At 39.5% G+C, this 20,796-nt stretch overlaps 2 protein-coding genes across 28 annotated transcripts in view; one reads left to right on the top strand and one right to left on the bottom strand.

The window, feature by feature from the left end:
- CACNB2 (calcium voltage-gated channel auxiliary subunit beta 2) overlaps nt 1-20,796 on the bottom strand; it is a 401,898-nt gene that overhangs the window by 15,253 nt on the left and 365,849 nt on the right. For 6 of the 11 annotated variants that reach the window (XM_037000664.2, XM_037000670.2, XM_037000696.2 and 3 more), the window contains 6 exons: nt 19,468-19,590; nt 17,608-17,744; nt 15,365-15,441; nt 10,497-10,630; nt 6,824-6,904; nt 6,277-6,335 (listed from right to left, as the gene is read on the bottom strand). In XM_037000664.2, the coding sequence (XP_036856559.1) occupies nt 6,277-6,335; nt 6,824-6,904; nt 10,497-10,630; nt 15,365-15,441; nt 17,608-17,744; nt 19,468-19,590 (611 nt within the window). Of the gene's footprint in view, nt 1-6,276; nt 6,336-6,823; nt 6,905-9,832; nt 9,895-10,331; nt 10,352-10,496; nt 10,631-15,364; nt 15,442-17,607; nt 17,745-19,467; nt 19,591-20,796 lie in introns of all 11 variants that reach the window. The other 5 variants (XM_037000678.2, XM_037000700.2, XM_073229168.1 and 2 more) reach the window with 2 other exon arrangements.
- NSUN6 (NOP2/Sun RNA methyltransferase 6) overlaps nt 1-20,796 on the top strand; it is a 115,447-nt gene that overhangs the window by 91,029 nt on the left and 3,622 nt on the right. For 11 of the 17 annotated variants that reach the window (XM_073229169.1, XM_017653337.3, XM_017653333.3 and 8 more), the window contains one exon: nt 19,483-19,614. The exons of 2 other annotated variants lie outside the window; for them this stretch is intronic. The gene's annotated coding sequence lies outside the window, so the exon portion shown is untranslated. Of the gene's footprint in view, nt 1-14,182; nt 14,307-19,482; nt 20,178-20,796 lie in introns of all 17 variants that reach the window. 4 more of the 17 variants (XM_037000728.2, XM_037000721.2, XM_073229171.1 and 1 more) reach the window with 3 other exon arrangements.

The following is a 20,796-nucleotide window of genomic DNA, read 5'->3' as shown; positions in this document are numbered from 1 at the left end:
CAGAGGACCTGAATATTTTCCCAAAGAAGACATACAGATGGCCAACATCACTAATCATCAGAGAAATGCACACCAAAACCACAATGAGGTATCACCCCACGGCAGTCAGAATGCTTAATATGAAAAAGACAAGAAATAACAAGTGTTGGTGAGGATGTGGGGAAAAGGGAACCCTTGTGCATTGCTGGTCAGATTGCAAATTGGTGCAGCCATTATGGAAAGCAGTATGGAAGTTTCTGAAAATTAAAAATAGAGATACCATATGATCCAGTAATTCTATTTCTGGGACTTTACATAAAGAAAAATCATTAATCAAAAAGATATATGCACCTCTATGTTCACTGCATTATTATTTACAGTAACCAAGATATGGAAGCAACCTAAGCGTCCAGTGATAGATAAATGGATAAAGTTGTGGTGTATATATATAATGGAATGTTTCTCAGCCATTAAAAAAAGAATGAAATCTTGCCCTCTGTGACAACATGGATGGACCTAGAGGGCATTATGCTGAGTGAAATAAGTCAAACAGAGAAAGACAGATAACTGTTAATACTTTTATGTAGAATCCAAGAAGCAAAACAAATGAACAAACAACTGTGTAATAGACTCAGAAACACAAGAGAACAGACTGGTGGTTGCCATAGGAGAGGGGTGGAAAGAATGGGTGAAATAGGTGAAGGGGGAAAAAAAATTAGAATGCTTGGTGTCTTGATCTGAACAATGGTTACATGAGTGTACCCACATCAGAATTCATCAAGCTGTACAGTAAGATTTATGCATTTTTTATATACAATATGAAAACTGACAAAACAAAAATCTTAAAACAATGGTGCATTTACAAGTGAAATCGGGAACATTCAGTGCTTAATAATTGTTTAAAATGCTCTTATTTATTTGGGGACGGGTGTCATAGTAGAGGGCTGTGAATCTGAAAATCTCTGCTGGGATGTGGGCCAAGTACTCCCTTCAGGCAGAGCACCTGCAGGGCTAAGAGGGAGTAGTCATTCATCCAACACAAACTCATTGAGTGCCTGCTGTGGGCCAACTGTGGGGGTGCTTTCATGGAACTCAAATTTCTGTCATTAAAAATAATACAGGACAATGAGGATAGACCATATTGTCTGTGTTCCGGGAAGACCTTTCAGAAAAGGTGACCTCTGGCCAGAGGCCTGAGAGAAGTGAGGAAGGGAGCCATATGGATATTGTGGATGGAATGTTCTAGGCAGAAGGAAGAGACACCTGGGCAGGATCCTAGGACAGTGAGCTTGACCTAAACACTGCTATGACCAGGGTCCGGATCTGTGCCTCTAAAGAGTCTGGACATGCACCAGGAGGCAGGCTGCCCCGCGATGGGCACCATGCTTGGGGTACAATGGTGCCAAGATGGATAAGGCAGGAGCACCTCACAGTCAGCCTATGGGTAAGTGGCTCAGCCGAAAGACAGGGTTTTCTGTAACAGTACAGCTTCCTCCTTGTGGCTTGGTTCTTTCTGCATATGGTGCTGCTCAGTGGGGCTTCTACTGCCTGCTTAGGTAGTTAGCATTGGAGGCTGTGTGAAGATGGGCCACCATCCTATTTCAACTCCTTAAGTTAGGCTTTGGGAATGGTCACTGCTTGGGAGTCTGCCAAAAGACCTTAAAACCCTAAGAGCCAAACCTGGGACAATTCAGTTGAGAGTAGTTGCCCTGAACCCTCGCAGTACAGAAAAACTGCCATATAAGCTTTTAAAGTTATATCAGGTCCCACCTTGAAGATTTGGTCTCTGTTAGTCATGGGTGGTACATAAGCCCTGGTTTTTGTTTTATTTTTAAAGTAATGCAGATGATTCTAATATGCATTCAGGGTAGACAACCACCAGTTTATAAGCTATTTCATATCTAAGCAAATTTCCCACATGACAAAGTAAAGTGATGTAACACTTTCCAGGATCATTGATTTCCAACAAGCTTCCCTTGCAGAAGATTCAAGATTGCACATATCCCTCCAGCAATTTAGTTGACATTACAAACACTTCAGTGCTGAGAGCCAACATTTTCAGTCATTGGGAGGAAAACCAAATTCACCACCAAAGGTAGCTTTCCTTCCTGTCCTCAATTTCCTTGTTAATTTACCTGTACTACAAGGTGAATCCAAAGATTGCTTTGTTTACATGACACAGTTGGTTAGGGTGGATCTGATTTTAAATGGGCTGCTCTGCTGCATACAACAGAAAAAAAAGATGATTTATCATCTTTTCTCTGATGTGACACATTTACATTACTTAACGACTAGGGTCATGATTCTGATGACTCTTCAGGGCTTCAACAAATGATCTTAACTAGGTTTAAACACAGAAAAGAATTTCTATCAAGAGTCTTTTCATCAATACCTCCTTTCATATTTTCTCCCTCTTCGGCTTTAAGTTTTTAAAAGTAAATTTAGTTTATAAGAGATAATTAAGGAGTAATTCATTTTTCCTTTTAGAATTACACGTATATGTATGAACTTGATGCATTTGGTGAGTTTCCAATGTCTGTTGCTGTCTTAGCTTGCCAAAAGCAAAGACGTTTAATGATTCAAGGACTTGGGATGTCTTGCCATGGGTAAAAAAGCTAAATTTTTGCATGGCTTTTTGAAATTGTATCTTATGGGCCCTACTAATTCCTTTGAGGGTCTTTAATTGGTGATCACAAGCTTAGAACTTAAGCTCTGTGAGTTAGATGAGCTGAGGCATGTCCGTTAATAAAGCCATATGGAAGTTACTTCTGGTCAGAAACAGTGAATTGATACAGCATTCAGATATTTTGTTTATTTGCCTCTTAAATGAAATCATTCTGGATGGCTGACACTTTAGAACGGGGGTCCAAGATACACCCTATGGCCAGATCAATCTTCCAAATTCAAAGCTTACTGGGTTTAAATAGAATTAGTAAGTCCGGAAATTCCATCGCATTTCTGCGTCTGACATTTAGGAAAGGGCGGCGGGTAAACTCAGTCATGAAAGGCATAGTGCCTTGTCTAGCAGAATTTTCTGGGTGTGTATACTCATGGACACAAATGCAAATTGTGATATATGACAGAGCTAAGAATAAAGAAGTGAAGCTAAATGGTCTGGACCAGAGGTATGCCTTTTATACGTGGCCAGTGCCTGATGGCCTTGGACCAAGCCAAAGGCTGTGTTTCCTGGCACAAACTAAAAAAATTTCATAAAGTTATGAAAAACAAAAAAATCTCATGAGGAACATTTGATTAAGTAGATCTGGATTAGAAAGTCTTTATGCTTTGAAACATAGTTTGTGTTCCTTTTTCTGTTTCAGTTCTTTGCCTCATCACTAACAATATTTGTCTTGCTGTGAAAGTTTCCCTCTTTGTCCTTGCCTCTCTTGCTGACAGTAAACAAATAGAAATGGTGTGGGAACAGGTGTGATTAAGGGAGAACTACTATCTTAGGAAATCTAGACAACATTGAAACATTCAGATAATATCTACTGTACTTGCATTGTCAGAATGGCAGAAAGAAAGAAATGTAGAGGAGAGAGGCACTACATTTATCTTGTGAGAAATATAGAAATATAAACCAGCCCTGGATGTTCTCAGGTGCCCTCTGAGCTACTCTTAGTTTAAATTTTGAAGTTTCTACTTAAGAGTCTTGTATCTTTGATGCATCAGGAATTGGCCTAACTTTGACCATGGTGTCCAGTGATTATTTGACTAAAGACTGCCTTTCAATAGACTGTAAGTTAGCTCCATGAGGCCAAGGCTCTTGTCTGATTTTGCTCCTTACCAGGCCTAGCACAGAGAAAAAGCTCAATTAATATATGCTGCAGCAATTTAAAGGGGGAGACTGGGAGATGGAGACAAAGGATTAAGTCCACACTGACTAACAGTCCACTGGATATGGCCCTGACGTTACCATTCACCCCTGGCCTAGACACCTGGTTTGAAGACCTCTTGGACACCTGCCTTACACCTTGATGCGTCCACACTTTACAGCCTCTGCTGGACACACCCTTCTCCTAATTTACTTGAAGTCTTAGGGACCATTGGAAAACCCTTCCTGGGAGATGACATCCCTCAGTTACTCCCTCCCTTTATGCTACCTGCACCTTGGACACACATGTGCTAAGCTGCCCTTTCATTTACACTTCATATTTTTACTGCTCAGGGTTTCAATTTAGGTTTATACCTGAGCTCATAGACAAAGACAACAGCCTTAACATCTCTGCATTTCTTCAGCAGGGAGTACACAGGAAACATTCATTCAACACTCACCCACTCATTGTTCACTCAGCACAGTTCCAGGCACTGGGAATACAAAAGTTCACAAAGCAGATGAAAAAAAATCCCTGCCCTCATGGAGTTCATACTAAGTGTGGGAGAATGACACAAATAAAATTAATAAAAGAGTCATTTGGAAAAAGGAAGGAAGAAATGTGTGTGTGTGTGTGTGTTGTGTGTGTACATGCGTGCACATGTCTGTGCATGTGCATAGAGACAGAGGAAAAAGTGTTCCAGCACAGAGACTGCAAGTGCAAAGGCCCTGAGGTGGGCACATACCTGGCTGGCTGGAGCACTCATGGGAAAACATAAGGCAATGTGGCAGGAGCAGAATGAGCAAAGGGGAGAGTGGCAAGAATTATAGTCAAAGGTAGGGGTTTGGGGGTGAAAGTGTGGATGGTCAGGCCATAGAGGGTCTTTCATAGGCCACTGTAAAGATTAGTTTTCCCTCTGAATAAAACAACTCATTGGGTGGATAGGAACAAAGGAGTGATGGGATCTATCTCATGGTTTAACAGGTTGTTCAGGTTTCTGAACTGAGAATAGTCTAAGACAGAAGCAAGGATACAGATGAGGAGGGTATTGATTATAATAATCCAGGGAAGAGAGGATGGTGTCTTAGACATAAAGGATAGCAAAGGATATGAGAAGTGGTTAGATGCTTGATATATTTCGAAGATACAACAGCACTTGGATGTGGGACATAGGAGAAAAAGAACAGAATTCAGTGACCTCTTGGGTGGAAGGGTCTTAGGACTAATAAATGAAGTTATCAGTTGAGGTATGGAAGACTATGAGAGGAGCAGGTGTTGAGGGGAGGTTTGGAGGTTGCATTTGAGAAGTCCATCAGACATCTCAGGTTATACTGAAGGCAGTTAGATAGATGGGGTCTGGAAGTCAGGAAAGACCAGCAAAGGAATGCTATTTAAAAGCTTGACATCAAAGGAAATCACCCAAGGTGAGTGTAGACAAAGGGAGCAGACCACAGGACTCAGCCCCGGGCTCTCTGACATGTTTAGCTGATGAGAAAGAACCAGCAGAGGAGAAAAAGGAGACAAAGTGAGATAGAAAGCAAGCCAGGAAATACAGTTGCAGACACCAAAGTATTTCAGAGTGTGTAGTCTCCCATGTCAAGTAAGAAGACTCGGGATTCACCCCTGGATTTAGCAATGTCAAAGCCACTGGTATCTGGCATGACTAGTTCTGTGTGAATGATGGCCGTGGGACTCCATCAGGCAGGCTCAAGAGCATGAGATTGGAGCCAGCATGTATCACTTCAAGAAAAGGAGAAAAATGGGATAGCTAGAAGAGAATATGAGGTCAAATTTTTTATCAAAGGGGGAAATAATGACATTTTTATATGCTGGTAGAGTTTCCATGAGAATCAGAAATACTGATGAGGGGGGAGAAAAGGATTGTCATAGCTGTGCTGGGGTGGGGATGGGGAATGGGATCTAGCACCCAGGTGGGTGGGCTGGCCATTGACAGGACACAGTAAGAGGACACAAAACAGAGCACTCAGGCCGACACTGGAAGTGGGGGCAGGTGTGGTGGTGGGAATTCCTGGAAGGTCCCTTCTATTATCTGTTTCCTCAGACATAAGCAGCAAGTTCATCAGGATGAACAAGATGAGAAGCGGGGGTTAGAAGTTTGGTGAAAGAAAAGGTGATAGAAAGTCTGAAAAAGTATGTAAGTAAATGAAAGAAGGATATTGAGTAGTTTCTGGGCAGCACTGACAGGAAGTTGATCATGATTTTAAGACGACACTAGTCAGCCGGGATGTGGCCAAGTTGGGTATATAGATGCAGGTATAGGACCAGAGAGCTGGATTATCCACAGTTGAGGATGTCCTGGGCAAATATGGCAAATATTTACTGCATCACGCTGAACTGAATGAAACCTTATTTCCTGACACCATATAGACTTCACAGACTCTTGGGGTTACATGCCTGTTCTACCCAGCTTTTATCATCTTCAAGACAAAATGCACAAAACCCAGTATTTCCAGATACTCACCGTCCTTCAAATCTGTGTTTTAAAAAATCAAACAATGCTTTTTGCATCATATCTGTGACCTACAATTGAGCAAACAATAAATTTAGACAGGATAAAAATATTACCAATTACAAGACATTTTACTCCTCTTAAAGATCATTTGGAAGTCTGGCATTCACATTTGGAAAAACTATCATGTGTCACTGCCACCAACAGCTTTCTATCACTGACTCCAATACAGTAACAATTAAAAAGACAAAGTTCCCTGAACTTATCCTGATGTTGAAGTGACAGTACATTACATTGCAAGTGGTTTCAGTCTTTCTCCATTTGATACAATTTTCTGGGGCTGAGTAAACTGCAACTAGCAGGAATCTCTCCAAAGCTATAGCTGAAGAAACAACACAGACCAAAACAGGAAGCAGTGTACACCATAGCTTGAAAAACAGTATGCTTTGCTGCTATGAGCTCTCTTAAATTCTAAATTCAAGAGTCAAGAGAGGGAAGTGGTGTCACAAAGCAGTTTAGTAGGCAAAGTTCATGTGTGTTTCAGAGGGCAGCTACTCACCTCATACCCCTTCAGAGAAGGGCCCACCAAGACCACCGGTCGCATGGAAGGTACCACATCATAAGGAGGAGTGTGCTCTGTCTGCAGAGAGAGGAGAGGGCTTCAGACAGTTAACAGGCAGCAGGAGCTGAAGTCTTTTATGCATAAACTGCTCTTTCTGAACTCTGTAATATGAGGCACTGGCTTCCCAGACATTTCAAATGTTTTTACTTGCCTCTTTTCTAAATAAACCCCATCAAAGACTGGTGGGTTTAATATTCCTAAAGTTTTCAAGTTACTGAACTGTGTATAGTTTTCTTGCTGTCAAGAAATGCTACTGATGTATTAATTCCTAAAGCAGGAGGTGCTGCTCTTGAACAAAAACTAGTTGGTAGAATAGACAGAAACATGCCTCATGCAAAATAGGTGTGTTAGGCTTGACTGGAAGCTAATATTGTTTTTCAGATGCTTTGAGTTTCCTGAAGAGTTGAATGATCAGGCCTAACATGGTCAATTACAGAGAATTTCAGAGAAAAGAATGGTCCTATTACCTTTTCATCTTAGATGTTTGCCTTACCTGGATAAAACCTAATTTAAAAACGTTGTAACTGTATCAAATTCCTGGAAATTCCTATTTTACTGTGAGAGTTTAAATTAGCAGGCATGCTCATTCCAGTAAACAGTCATCAGGATCACTATTCACAGTTCAGTGATTAACGTGTTTTGGATTTTTGGTTTCTATACCTTGGAACTTAAGAACTTAAATAATTTTTGTGTGTGTGATAATCGATTCAAGCATGCTTCGGTGGCCTCCAAGGTTCATTATCAACTTGCTTATCTAATATGCTTCTCAAGAGTGGTTTCAGAAGTGTTCCTGTTACATAACTAATTCATGCCTTTCCACAATAATTTATTTCTTTTTGGAAGAGCAGGGAAAGGAGCTAAATTTTGCAGCAATTTCTAAAACTTCCAAAATTTTTCAGCTTAACCGCTTCAAATAAAATGATTAAAATAAAAAATTCCAAACAGGTAACAGTTAATTTATGTTAAAATTTATAAATATAAAATTTATATTCCAATAGCAGAAACTGTTAAATTGACTTGTATATGACTTTTTTTTAAATGCAGAAGAGATACGGCCTTAGACACTGGGATAAACAAAGTTGTGTTCTATGAATCTTTTTGCATTAAGGAGTGTCTAAAAAATATATTTTAAGGGTCACACTGATGAAAAATACTCTTTAAACTATTTTAAGAATTTGATAAACTGAGGTGCAAACGTGAATGTAATTTCTGCATCAGCCTGTTACTTGAGAACATTTCATTGTTGCTTGAAATTGCCCATAACCAACTTTCCAACTTCAGTTGTATTAAACTTGCTTAAGGGGGGAGTTAAAAGTATTTCGAAATCAAAAGCTTCCATCTGAAATTCCGCCAATCGTCAGAGACAAATATAATCAAAGGCGAGAAAATATTACTGCAACAGTGCTGTCAGATATTACACCTTAAAATTTTACCTATTGCTCAAAATTAATATTAATAGAAACAAGAAGGGTAGAATACATTTTTAAACAGAAAATAAAAACAAAACAAGACGAACAATACAGTGAGAGCACAAATGCCACACAAGCACCACTCTAGAAGCAACCTAACACATGGAAAACAGTCTTATCATTGCACGTTGTTTTTGCTTTTGTTTCATTTTTGAACTCTACAATGAAGACCATTTACTCAGTAACATAATAAGAATGAATACCAGTGCCCAAGGCATCATAAGCATGTTTATTATTATATTTATACCACCTACAATCATACTGAAAATGTTTCGAAGCCAAGCCCTTATAACTATTCAGTATGAGAATATCTTTTCCACCACTGGAATTAGGAACATAAATTGCATGCATTTTAGTAATAGCTACCAAGAAATTTTACCTCAAGTCTGTAAGTATTAAGTGGCCCAGTATTTGATAAGGTCTTTGGTTCCTTTGATCTGTGACTGCCAACTAGCAAAGGGTTACCCATGCTGGTAATCAATCAGCTTCTTAATCAAAAGGGTAACTACAGAAATTACCTTATTTGATGGAATATTAGTACTTTGTGCCCTATTGATAATGACACCATCATTTTTATCTACCCTTTCCTGCTAACCTTATTTTGTTAACAATCATTTAGTAGAAAAATTGTGATAAACATTTTTTAAGTTTTGGAATTGAAGAGTAAGCAACCCTCCAAAAAATACCCTGTCTTGACGAACATGGTTTTAATTCATGTTACTGCTCTAAAATTAAGTGCGGCTTAATGATGTGATTTTCGAGGCTTCTGTACTATAAAAGCTAGCCGCTTGGCTGTTTTAGATGTGATGAGAAGATAGGGTCAGAGATAGGCCCACTGTTGTGGATGTACATCAAGCATGGACTTCCTATGTTAACACAAAAATCCAGGTTTTTAAATTTTTGCCTGGAATGATGAGGTCTTCCATTACTAAATTAACCATAATTTATTGAAAAAAAACACAACAAACTTCACAGTTCATTATCTAACACCTCACTGAGGACTCTAGAATTCCTCAGAGTGAAATGCTTGTGTCATTTAGGACACGGAGAGTTTGGGGCAGAGCAGGCCTTTAGACCACACCCTTGTGTCATGATAAGCCTGTGGTTGTGCCAGACTTCGTGACATTAGAAGTATGACGCTGAAAGACAGCATAGCCCGCTGTGGAAAGCGGTGTGTAAAATGAAGGGAAGGAATGGAAATTATGTGTGTCAGGGGTGAAGGGTGGGTATCCCTAAAAAATAATGCTTTGAAGTCACAGAATGTGCTGGAAGGAAACACTTTGTCAGGAGTAAGGAATACCCTAGTTTCCAGCCAGGGGAGTAGGTGCATCACAATGTAGCATCTCGGGTGGCCAGAGGCAAAGGCTTTATGCACAGCCACTGACTCACTGTCCGACAGGTGAGATGTGCAGTCTGACCAATGGAGGAGGCAAGGACATTGGGAGAGTATTTACATATGACAAGAGGAAAAACTCACAGTAAACCGCCAAAACAAGCCTGCAGTTTTCCACTGGTCTTGTTCATCTGCAGACTTTGCACCTAGTGGATTAGAAGTTTAAATACTGACTAAATTAAAAATCGAATTTTTTTTTTAGCACAAGCTATGTATCTGGATATCATAAATCAGAATCTAATAATGGTTCTAATATGCTTGATTATAAGTTAAAAGAGACAAAGACAGACAGAATAAGCATGCACAATAGAGGTGCATTATATGGAGTTGTCAGTGTTTGACATCCTGGAGTGTTTAAGCAAATTGCCTTGGTGGTAGGTATTATTCCATCAAAAAGGATAAGTACTGTAATGGTGCTTTAACAGGTCACTCACTGAATTTTTGGTTTGAAATGCATGGACTCAATTAGCTGTTTGATAGGTTCTTTTCTTAGGACAGAAATGATTGTACTGAATAAAACTGGGATTTAATGCTAATGATGCCAGTGGCAGGATAAACACAGCTTATGTTAATGTAAACTTACCGATTTCTGCTTCTGCTTAGCTACAGCAGCATGGAAAAGAGACAAAGAATAACAGAGCATGCATGTTATTGGCTTATCAAAGGACACAGACAGTCAACAGGACTAGGAATGTGACGCAGTGCAATTGAGCTGGTGGACAGATGGGAGCTTGGAAGTTAATGTTACCTTCTTAAAGAAGGGCATTCTTTTCTCTTTGGAGTGGGGTGACGTTACACTGTTTGCACTGGGTTTAGGGGAGCGGTGGTTTGCTGGAATATCATTTTCTTCTGCATCTAAGCCAGTAGCATCTATGTCTATAGCTATATACAGACAAACAATTCAAAAATCATCAGGTAGACAGGAGAGGAAAAACAGGTTATAAGAAAAAAATAAAATGAAAGCAAATAAAACTAACCACAGTAAAAGGTCTATCATGAGTGCTCAGCATAGTAAACAGAGTAAAATTTAAAGCTAAAAAACACATAAAGAATGCAATGGAATCAAATCTAGCAAAAAGAACCCCTCATAATATCTGCTAGAACATATCAGTTTAATGCTAGATCTCTTAAGTAATATTTTTGGAGAAACATTTTTAATATGTAGTTTCAAGTATAAAAATATGGTACAGAACATCTGGCTTCACTTCCTGCAACATCTTCAACCAGCAACTACACTGAAACCTTTATCACAACGACCCTCAGATTTCTTACGTTGCTTCATTTTGTGTGAAAAAATAAGGACAATGTGAAAAGGTTCACTAAAATTGCAACAGGGAAAGAGAGAATAGAAAATCCTAATTTCAGGCAATGCAAAGGAATCACACACAAGGCAAATATATGATTGAGGGAGGGTTCTGGGGTGGGTAGGGTTAAAGTGATTTCAAGATGGCATGTACATGCTTAGACAGGTATGACTGGAGACTCCTCATTGGAAAATACTGGATCTGATGATCTCCAGATCAAATGAGGCTAATGCAGTGACATATGGAGATTGGATAATTCATATAAAGCCACTGGATCTAACATGAGAGACAGTAAGGGCACAAAGACCCAAGACAATATTCCACTGGCTGCCTTATCTGGAGAATGAGAGGTTTAGGTTTGTAGTTCAACACACTTTCAGTTTCAAAATCTTTCACCCTGAAAAATAAAAGACACTTAAAGATTAAGTGTCAAATGAAGAAAGATCCGTAATCTCATGCTGAAGTCTATGAAATACTTTCACATGTAATTACCATGAAATTTTAGCAACTGTAGAATCAGAGCTGGAAAGTATTTCAAAGCTCAACTTTAACCCTCCTGCTTCTAAGATTTAAGGAATAAGCTCATAAAGAGTTGAAGGGACTTTTCTTGGCAAAAACATGGCCGAGCCAGGACTCAGAACCTAGTTCTCCTGCCTCTGCGAGTCCTCACCTCCACCTCCACTAAGGTGCCTCTCCACGTGAAGTCCCTTCTCATTCCTGTGGCACTCTTCAGGCCCCCTTTGCTTCCCAAGTGGGGATGTGTCCTCAGGGAGGATGCATTCAGGAAGGCATCGCAGAGTTGACCTCATAAAAAAGTTATTCTATCGTTGAGATGAGCTCAGGTAAAAGAATATCTACTCATCCCAAAAAAGCAGTATCACACTTGTAAGCTATCTAACAAAAACCACAGGACGTTCAGACCAAAGGGACAAACTTCCTCTTTGAAATAACAGACAGCTTGGTGTTGCCAAGCAGCTACCACTGCCTGTGATACACCAGCTGAACTGGTGGTCGTGGCAGCCACTCATACCTTTCAAAGGACGGGAGATCATCCAACAGGTATCATGTGACTTTGCAATTTTGAAGTTATGGGTATTAGATGACTGAGCCTGTCTGAAAACTAGGCTGTCTGGTTTAATTGTTCCTTTTCATTTGATAAGGTTGAAAACCTGTTTTGGAGTGAATACCTGGCATTGTTTGCACAGTGTTGCAATTATCAGCTCTTCCCGGCACCAGGATGAGGCAGGACTCTCTCTCCAGTGAGAGTAATTGCATATTGAGTTGATTCCAGGGATTTAGATAGACTGAGTAAATGTGCCTTTTCCTTTGCCCTTTCTATGTATGATGCACTAAAAGGGTAGGAAACGTTATAAAATGAATTGATGGTGACTTTTACATGGCCCTATAATGCTTTTTGTTGAATCCCTATTATGAAACATGTTACTAGTGTCTTCCTGGATGTGACAGGGAGGATCTGGTCAGTTTTTCACTATTCCTATTGTATGAATTAGCATCAAACAAGTTTCCCTTCTGTAGTAAATGCCCATATATTTTCACCTTTCTTGCCTTTTATTGGGCTTATAAAGGCCACATTCAAGGGACAGTACCCACTGAAAGTCTTTCTGAAACTGAGGATACCTACTTGCATTTCAGAGTTGGCAGGACCATGCAAATGGCAAAGTTCATGAATTGGACAAATCAAAATTTGTTCATTGATTCTGGTCTGGTACAATCATTAGATGAGTTTTTTAGTTTTACGTAGAAAGAGTGGAAATGCCTAAGTTCAGCTGAGACACTGCCCAGATGTATGGCTATCCAGCACTGAGTCAGGTTTGAAATTTATTTTTACTTGGACACAAGGGCTCAAAATACTAAACAGAGAACTTTCCAGTTTACTAGTCTGACTGTTGGTGAACTTAAATCTGAAAGCATCTGGGTTCATTCTAAAACACAGAATTGTAGAACATTTGGCCACTTTCAAAACACACTAAAGAAATTCACTAAGACATTTAAGAAGCGTGTTTACCTCTTGTCATAGTTCTATAGACTTTATCGGACTCAGATGGTTCTCCTTTTACCTAGAGATATCACCCCTTTTTAATTTCATACTTGTACTGGCATATTTTGACAAACAATAGTATTTACTTAGGAAAAACTGATTCTGTAAATTTGAAAGTACTTTCTTTTATTTATCCCCCCTAGAATATTTGTTTTGTTTTGTTTTTTTGTGGTGGGGAACGGTAAGAGAGCCTTGGAAACATTTTTGAAATCTAAATGTTAATTTAATCTTAGACACTAATGTCAAAATGAGTGGCATGCTGGGGTGACATGTGCAAACATACATCTGTAAGTGTCGGGTATGCTTTGTGTAACAGCTACTACCCTCTTACCCAGATGTGAAGTGGGAATTTATCTTTTTGCAAATCCCTGAGAACCTCCAAGTATATTTTCTTCAGGCAGATGCTTGTATTCTTTGGTCTGGCAATGGGTGGGGGCCTCTGGGAAATAATGATGAAAACAATTGCAGGCCAATCCACATTTGATAAGTTGGACAGTTTTCCTTGGCAGTGGGGTGGGAGAACCTCTCTGTAGAATTTTCTGATGTTTCCCTTTAGGTGGCTTGTGCTATTGATAGGAAAATCACAGCAGGAATCTGAGGTTCCTCAAAAGATTTCTCCACTCCATTCAATCACAGGTGTTTTCTACTACTGGTATTCAGAAAAGTTATTCCAACGTCCTGTAACTGTATAAAACTTGGGTGAAGGTCTAGTGATGACAAACATCTGTCCACAAAACTGAAATGACATTTTACAAATACACTAACTGATTCTTCAAAATGCATGTGGTCTGCTGTCCTTATATTGTCGAAATGATGAGAAAGTAACAGTATAGTTAGACACCCTGGGAGAATTATTCTGGTCACAGGAGTGAGGCATCGGTGGGCAAGGCTGCTGCTGTGTCACAATGTGATATAGCGCTTTCCCATTTCAGGAGCTCAGTGACAGGCCTCTGAGTCTCTGAGGGAGCCTTTAACATATACAGGAAGATTACAAGGTTTATACCATAATCTTTGCAACTCCACATATTTGAGAAGGAGCAGAGATAAGCCTCCCTTCCCTTGTGCCTTCAGGAAATATCTACTCCTGGCTAATCAAGAAAGACATGAGCCGTATGTAATCCTCGAAAGGGCTTCCATCTTCATCTCAAACATACCATTTTACTTAATTCTGGGCAACTCAGAAGCACTACACTTTGTAAGTACACGTTTTTAAAAATCAGTATGCACCCTAACAAGATTTATTTCTTACTGTGCTCAGATGGGACTCATTGGATGAGCCCTGCAGTTTTCACCAAGAAGCCCTTGATTGATCCTTGAAAGCACCAGCATCCTGGAACAAGGGCTGATCGTTACTAACCGGGGAGCCTGCTCTAAAGACACACTGATTAGAGAGAACCTAGTTCCTTAACTTCTCCACAGATGCGCAGTTTACCATCTTTGACCTCTTCCCACTTCCAGCTTCCTAGAAAGCACACACGGGAGTTCATTACAATCTTACGCTGACTCCCAAATGCATCTGATGGGCTCTCATGCCATTCAGCCAGTCAGTCTCCCTTTTCTATAGAACTCCCAGTTCTACACAGCATGGTGGAGTTGTCAGACTGAATAATAATTCAATCAGATTTGAATTTCAGAGAAGCAATGAATAATTTTTTAGTATCAGTATGTCTTATACAATATTTTCTTATACCAAATAATATTCAGTGTTTCTCCAAAATTCAGATTTAACTTGGTGCCCTTCTCCACTGCTCTGGAAAGAAAACAGTAGTTACTCCTTCTCCAGTTTCTACCTTTAATACTTCTACACATCTTCTCTGAGCCTTCAGGGATAGCGCACATTAGGCCAGTCACTGCATCACTGCTTTATTCCCTTTTCCGTGCCTTTCTGAAGTTGCTGCCCTTCTGGTTTTATTTAACACTGCGGCCACACCTCATGTGGCACCGTGGTTGATGGTGGGCATTCACCCACTTACTGCACACAACAGTGTGCTGGGCACCAATGTGGCAGGCATGGATAAAAGGTTAAAAATGTTCATTACTTCGATCTAAGCAACTCACAGTGAACACACTGACATCCTTCCTTTTTTTCAAAGCCAGAGGAGAATTTACCACATTGTTCCTAACTCCGTAGAGGATCCCCCCATGTCTGAGGGCTCACACACTGGGCCAGTGTCTGTACATTCACACCACCAGGGAAGACTCCAGAAAGCCAGAAAAGCAGTAGGCACTGCTCAGTGTGAATCACTTACTTACCAGAGGATGGTGGAGTGGATTTTCTGGAACTAGGTACTATGTCACCCAAACTGGATGATGAATTTCCTCCCGATTTACTGGAGTAAAGCAGAAAGTTTTATTACATCTGACACTTATTTCAGATATTAAAACATTTACATTGCTCAAAAAACATGATTACTCATTGTGTTTTTACTGAACTTTAAAGCTGTCTTTCCTACAAGGAGGCAAATGGTAATTTCCCAGTGGAGATTCTTGGGCTGTTTGAGACAGCCATGGAATAGTGTCTGTTTCAAACTCAGGCTTAATTTGAAAAGGCCCTGAGAAAATGAAAGCAAACTAGGATATTTCTGCAGCCTTCAAATTCTCTGCCAGGATCACAGATGGATAACAGCAGAGATTTCCCTTGCTTCATATATTTTGGAGACTCTCCGATGCATGGAACCCTAAGGCTAACACCAAAACTTGTTATTTCCTTTCTGTTTGGTTCCTGCTCCTGTCTCAGCTTGGTTATTTTTACTGTGTTAAGACTAAAAGTACTCAAGCTTTATGAGCAACCCATAGAAGAAAAACACAGCAATACCAAAACTTGCTACCCTTTAAAAGACATGAAGGAACACTGTCAGCATCATATGATTTAACCCTCCAAGAGTATCTGGAATATTTCTTAAGCACACCTAATGTGTGGGATTCAACTTGATTAAATGAGAAATTATTTGAAGACCGTGTGCTTCAGAACTACCAAATTCTAAAGTTTGATACAAGGGTCTTTGAAAGTTTGGAGTTAACATTAGAATAAGAGCATTTTTGATTTTACATGTGTATGCTAAATAACATATTACTAAATAAAGAACATTACTTCAGAGATGAACATGGAATAGAATATCTTAAAAGAGTGATGTGAAATTTCAGCAAGACAATCTTATTGCCTAATGTTTATCATCAAGGCCAAGCCAAGGTCTAGTTGAAAGAATATGCTAGTGTCTATGGATCAAAAGGCAGTATTTACCTGCATAAATATTAATAGAAAAATAGTAAGTTCCACTAAAATACCAGTAACAGGCTGGATTTTATTGCTACTGTGTTGGCACTCACATGTGTCAAACAGACAAACCGTCAGTGACTTTGAGCAACTAGCAAAAGGCCTCAACATCTTTCTCAGGTTCTTGAGAGATGCTCCAGGGCATTTAACAAGGATACATGATAACATATAACATCAGTAAAAAGTATTTATAGAAAAGATGTTTGGCAGTTTTACAAGAATCCATTACCAGGACCAAAACATTTTCTTTTTCTGAAGTAGTAAGTCTAATTTCAATTCAAGTATGGGTTTGTTATACAATCTCTTTGGATTTTAATAAAAATAGAAGTATTATTGAGTTCTGTACAAAGACTGCAAAGAATCAAAATGTTCGGAATGCAAAATTGCCCTTAACTTCTAATTGTGTAAAAACTCCACATTCTTAAGGATGCCTCAATTCTACTGCCTTTGATTTCCATTTTTATAATTTACGTACATCAGAGTTCTTAAATACTGCTGAATTCTGGTTGTGTGCTCAAAGCAGAACTGTATTTACAATGGTAGGAGACAAATGTAAACACCTCTGAAAGCAAGTCAAAATATTTTCATGTATTTAGGCAAAAGCTTAGGTAAAGAGGACAAAATAAAATCAAGAAAATAAAAGGAAAATATATACAGGTATAGGAAAGGTAACTCAGTTTCCTAGAACAAATTATGAGATGTTACACTCCTCAAACACAGATAATGTACAGTCCTTTAAGGGAAAAATGCAGTTAGCAAAAACTAATATCTAATGTAGTAAGTGATAACAGATGGCAATAATAATAGTGATTTGATTGCCAGGTGCTTCCTCTGCCAGGCTCTGGCTACATGATTCCCAGTGTAGCACGGTACTCTGTCCCAGCTCAGGCTACACACAGACTGACTGGATTTTCATCCCATTTCTACCACATACTAGTTGTGTGAACTTGGTCAAATTCCCTAACTTCTCTTAGCCTTTGTCCTCATCTGTGAAGTGGAGGCTCTAGTACCTACCATTCCTATAGGTTCTTACAAAGCTCAGCTGATGACAAACACTAGACCAGGGATGCCTCCTCAGAAGGCAGAGGAAACCACATGCTTCCTTAACAATTTTGGCAAAAATTTCTCCTTTCCTAAAGAAGACTGTGGAATAATAGCAAACAGCACAGTGAGCAATGTTAGAATCTGAACCTTTACACAAACACTTATGTTTCTCTCATACCTGGAGTAGAATTTCCCTTGCTTGGCTCTCTGTTCATGCTGTAGCCTCATATTTTCTAGTTTGACTGGGCTTGGAATGAATCCGATTTCACAGCCTTCTTTAACCAATCGCCCTATCCACCAGTCGTTGTTAAATTTCTAAACCCAAAATCAAAATTGTTAAGATCAATGCATGGAAGTTCAAATCTTCAAATCCTCTCTCTTCCACTGTAATGGTTTTCAATAGAAATATGTGGTGGTTACAATGAACTGTGCCTCAAATATCACAATTCAAGAAACCCTTAGGTCACAGGCTGAGCACCTAAGAGAAGCATTTTCGGCATGCTCAGCAATCCCTGGCAGCCTTCCTCTTCCTCCTCTTTCCTGGTACTGCCCTGAGACTAGCCCCAGTTTCCATCGCAGCTGCTGTCACTGAGTAGGATAAACCCCACTTATGCAGAGATTAACAGCCCTTCCTACAAAGGACCATTAGGAACTAGGGAGCATCAGATAGCTTCCTTTTATATAATCAAGTGAATTAGAAGTAGTAAGAGTGAGAAACAAATGTTGAAATCTCCCTGAAATATTGGGTTGTCAGAGCAAAATCTACATTTGTGCCAACGGGTTTGTAGTCACCATGGTATGATGTTCACAGATTATTTCTTCACTCATGTTGATGTGACCATTTTTCTCTTACAGATGGACTATTTGTCCTAAATCTTTATGATTTGGTTTGACTTGCCTCAACTGATTAGTATTTTTTAAATCTGTTTGTGAACATTTCAAAAAAGAACATTCAGTTTTTCTTTTCCATGGGGAAAGAGATAGATGTCTCTCTCTAGGCATCAGCCAACAGGAGGAGAACTGGGGTTAATCTGACTTCCCGCTGTACAGTCAGATTCGAGGCATGCCAGCACTTCCGAAAACTTTCCCTATCATTCCTTCCCAGCTAATGTTTTGCATCTTTCTGAAAGTCAATGAAATCATAGGCTCTAAATTCTCTAGTCTCTTTTCATTGGCCGTCACTGCCTCCCCTGCTCACAGCCGTCAGCACAGTGAGCAGTTAAATTTACACATGCTCTAATACCTTAATAAAAAATTTTAAAAAAATGTACACATGGTCCCCATGGCCTATCATCCCCAAGATGGACGTGCTCCCAATGTAAGTTCTGCGGGTCCTAGGAAGCCTCATGCTCCCACACTGACACGTAGGGGGATTTCTGGTCATTTAATAGAGTGTTCTGCACAGCAGGCATCTGATAAATGTTGACTCAAAATAAACCTTAATTAAGGGTCAATTTATCCAATTTACAGATCTGAGTCACTGTTCACTGTGAGGCAGAAGCTTTAGCATAGAGGAAAAAGGATTTTCCTTCTATCTGTTCCTTGTCTCACTGGCTCCAATTCTTACCACTCTCCCTTTCACAACCAGAAATTTATCACCAAAGGAGGAAAAAGGGAACAGCCATCCAAGTTCAGACACTGTTAGCAGCGAGGAGAGATCATGAATTCTAGATATTATTATTAAACCCTCCCCAGATGGTTAAACTAGAGACAATGAGGGGAAAATGACACCAAGTCAAGGTTAAAAATTAAAAGAAAAAGTGCAGGTGAAACATAAAAAAAGATAATCTATTCCAGTAGTTCCCAATTTCTGGGTCACAGAGCCCATGGGAGCCTTGAAGTTACTGCAAGAGTTCTGTGACTTCTTTCTTCTTTAAAAAGGTTGTATTTATATTAGAAAAGATTGAGAGGCAGTGATGTCGTGCATATATCATACAACTGCAGCTATACAGAATGCTATTTCACAGTAATAAGAAATAAGAAATGATGTTTCAAGGCGAAAAACTGCACAGATAGAAATTCAAATTATTTTCCTTACTTCCTTAACATGCAGGAAATCTTTTGCCTCGAATGAGATGGCCATGCCCGGCACTGGAACATCATCTTCATGGGCTGCACTGTAGTTGACATTTGTCCGCACCGCAAATGCAACGGGCTTTGTCTGAGAGGGGAAAGGGTGAGACAAGTAAGAAAACAGCGCTCCCTCTCCTCTCCACCAGCTCCCAAATCCAAATGTACGCTGAGTAACTGTTACAACGGTTTCTTCCAGCTTGGTCCTTCATCACAAAACAGCTTATTAGTACTCACACAACACATGAAATCTTCGAGCGCTCAGCGACATACCCATTCTGAACTGAAGCGAGCCTGTTCACTTTCTCTTTGAGAACACTACAAATAATGAAGGTGAAGATGAGCTACTGAGTATGTGTTAATAACATCACAGCTGTAGCAGCTGGAAATCAGGAAGCCCACGCAGGCACAGAATGCCTAGCTCTTTGGTGTCAGTGAAAAAGACTCAGTAACTGCCACCCGCACCCCAAACATCTTTGATGTTAATAATTGATGACATAATGCTAGGAACTCCAATGGTTTGGATGAAAAAAAAAAACAGAAAATGTATCTTATTCATGGCTACATGGAATTATGAAATCGATGATCTTTTATTTTATTTTTCTTCCTTGAATTCACTCACTAAAAATGGTAATTTTAATTAAGCTATCCTTCATCACTGACGTTTTGCAAATTTAGGTAAGTATTATCTACACAATACCTATTTACCTACAAGGTGAAAAAACAAGTAGAAAAACGGTGAAGAGAGAGACTGTTTAATTGACACTGGGGCAAATGGATTTCTTCTGAGCAGTTTCTCCTACTCACAGAGCTCTTTACCTGGACTTGTCAGGGATGACAAGGGACTCAGGAATAGGGAATAGGGAGCACATTTTCATTTCCAAAATGTCCACAGCTAATCCCTTCACAACCAGACTGTTGTCTGGGTTGAGGACCGAGCTAAGACCATGAAGTTTCTCACATCTGTCCTTAATATGCAGACTGGGAAAGGGGAACCAAGTTCTAGATAATGGGCACAGTATTTAAATATTTGAAATCCAAATCTTGGTCTCCATTATGATTTTCATGATATAAGAGGTGCTGCTCCTCACACGGAAATACGGACTTAAGGAATTCAGGTTGCCCATAATGCTGCCACTCAAACACAATCTTTGAGAATGTGACGGCATTTCCATTTTTTCTTGAAATTTAAAAAACCTACTATATAGCTTTTATTCCTATAGCTACAATCATAATATATTTAATTTTAATCCAGTTTTTAAAATAATGTAGTATTTTTCATTTGATATATTTTTTT

The sequence above is a fragment of the Manis javanica genome, chromosome 2 (genome assembly GCF_040802235.1).
Source record: "Manis javanica isolate MJ-LG chromosome 2, MJ_LKY, whole genome shotgun sequence".
Lineage (NCBI taxonomy): Eukaryota > Metazoa > Chordata > Mammalia > Pholidota > Manidae > Manis > Manis javanica.
The sequence above is the reverse complement of the archived record's forward strand: the minus strand, read 5'-3'. Positions and strand labels throughout refer to the sequence as shown.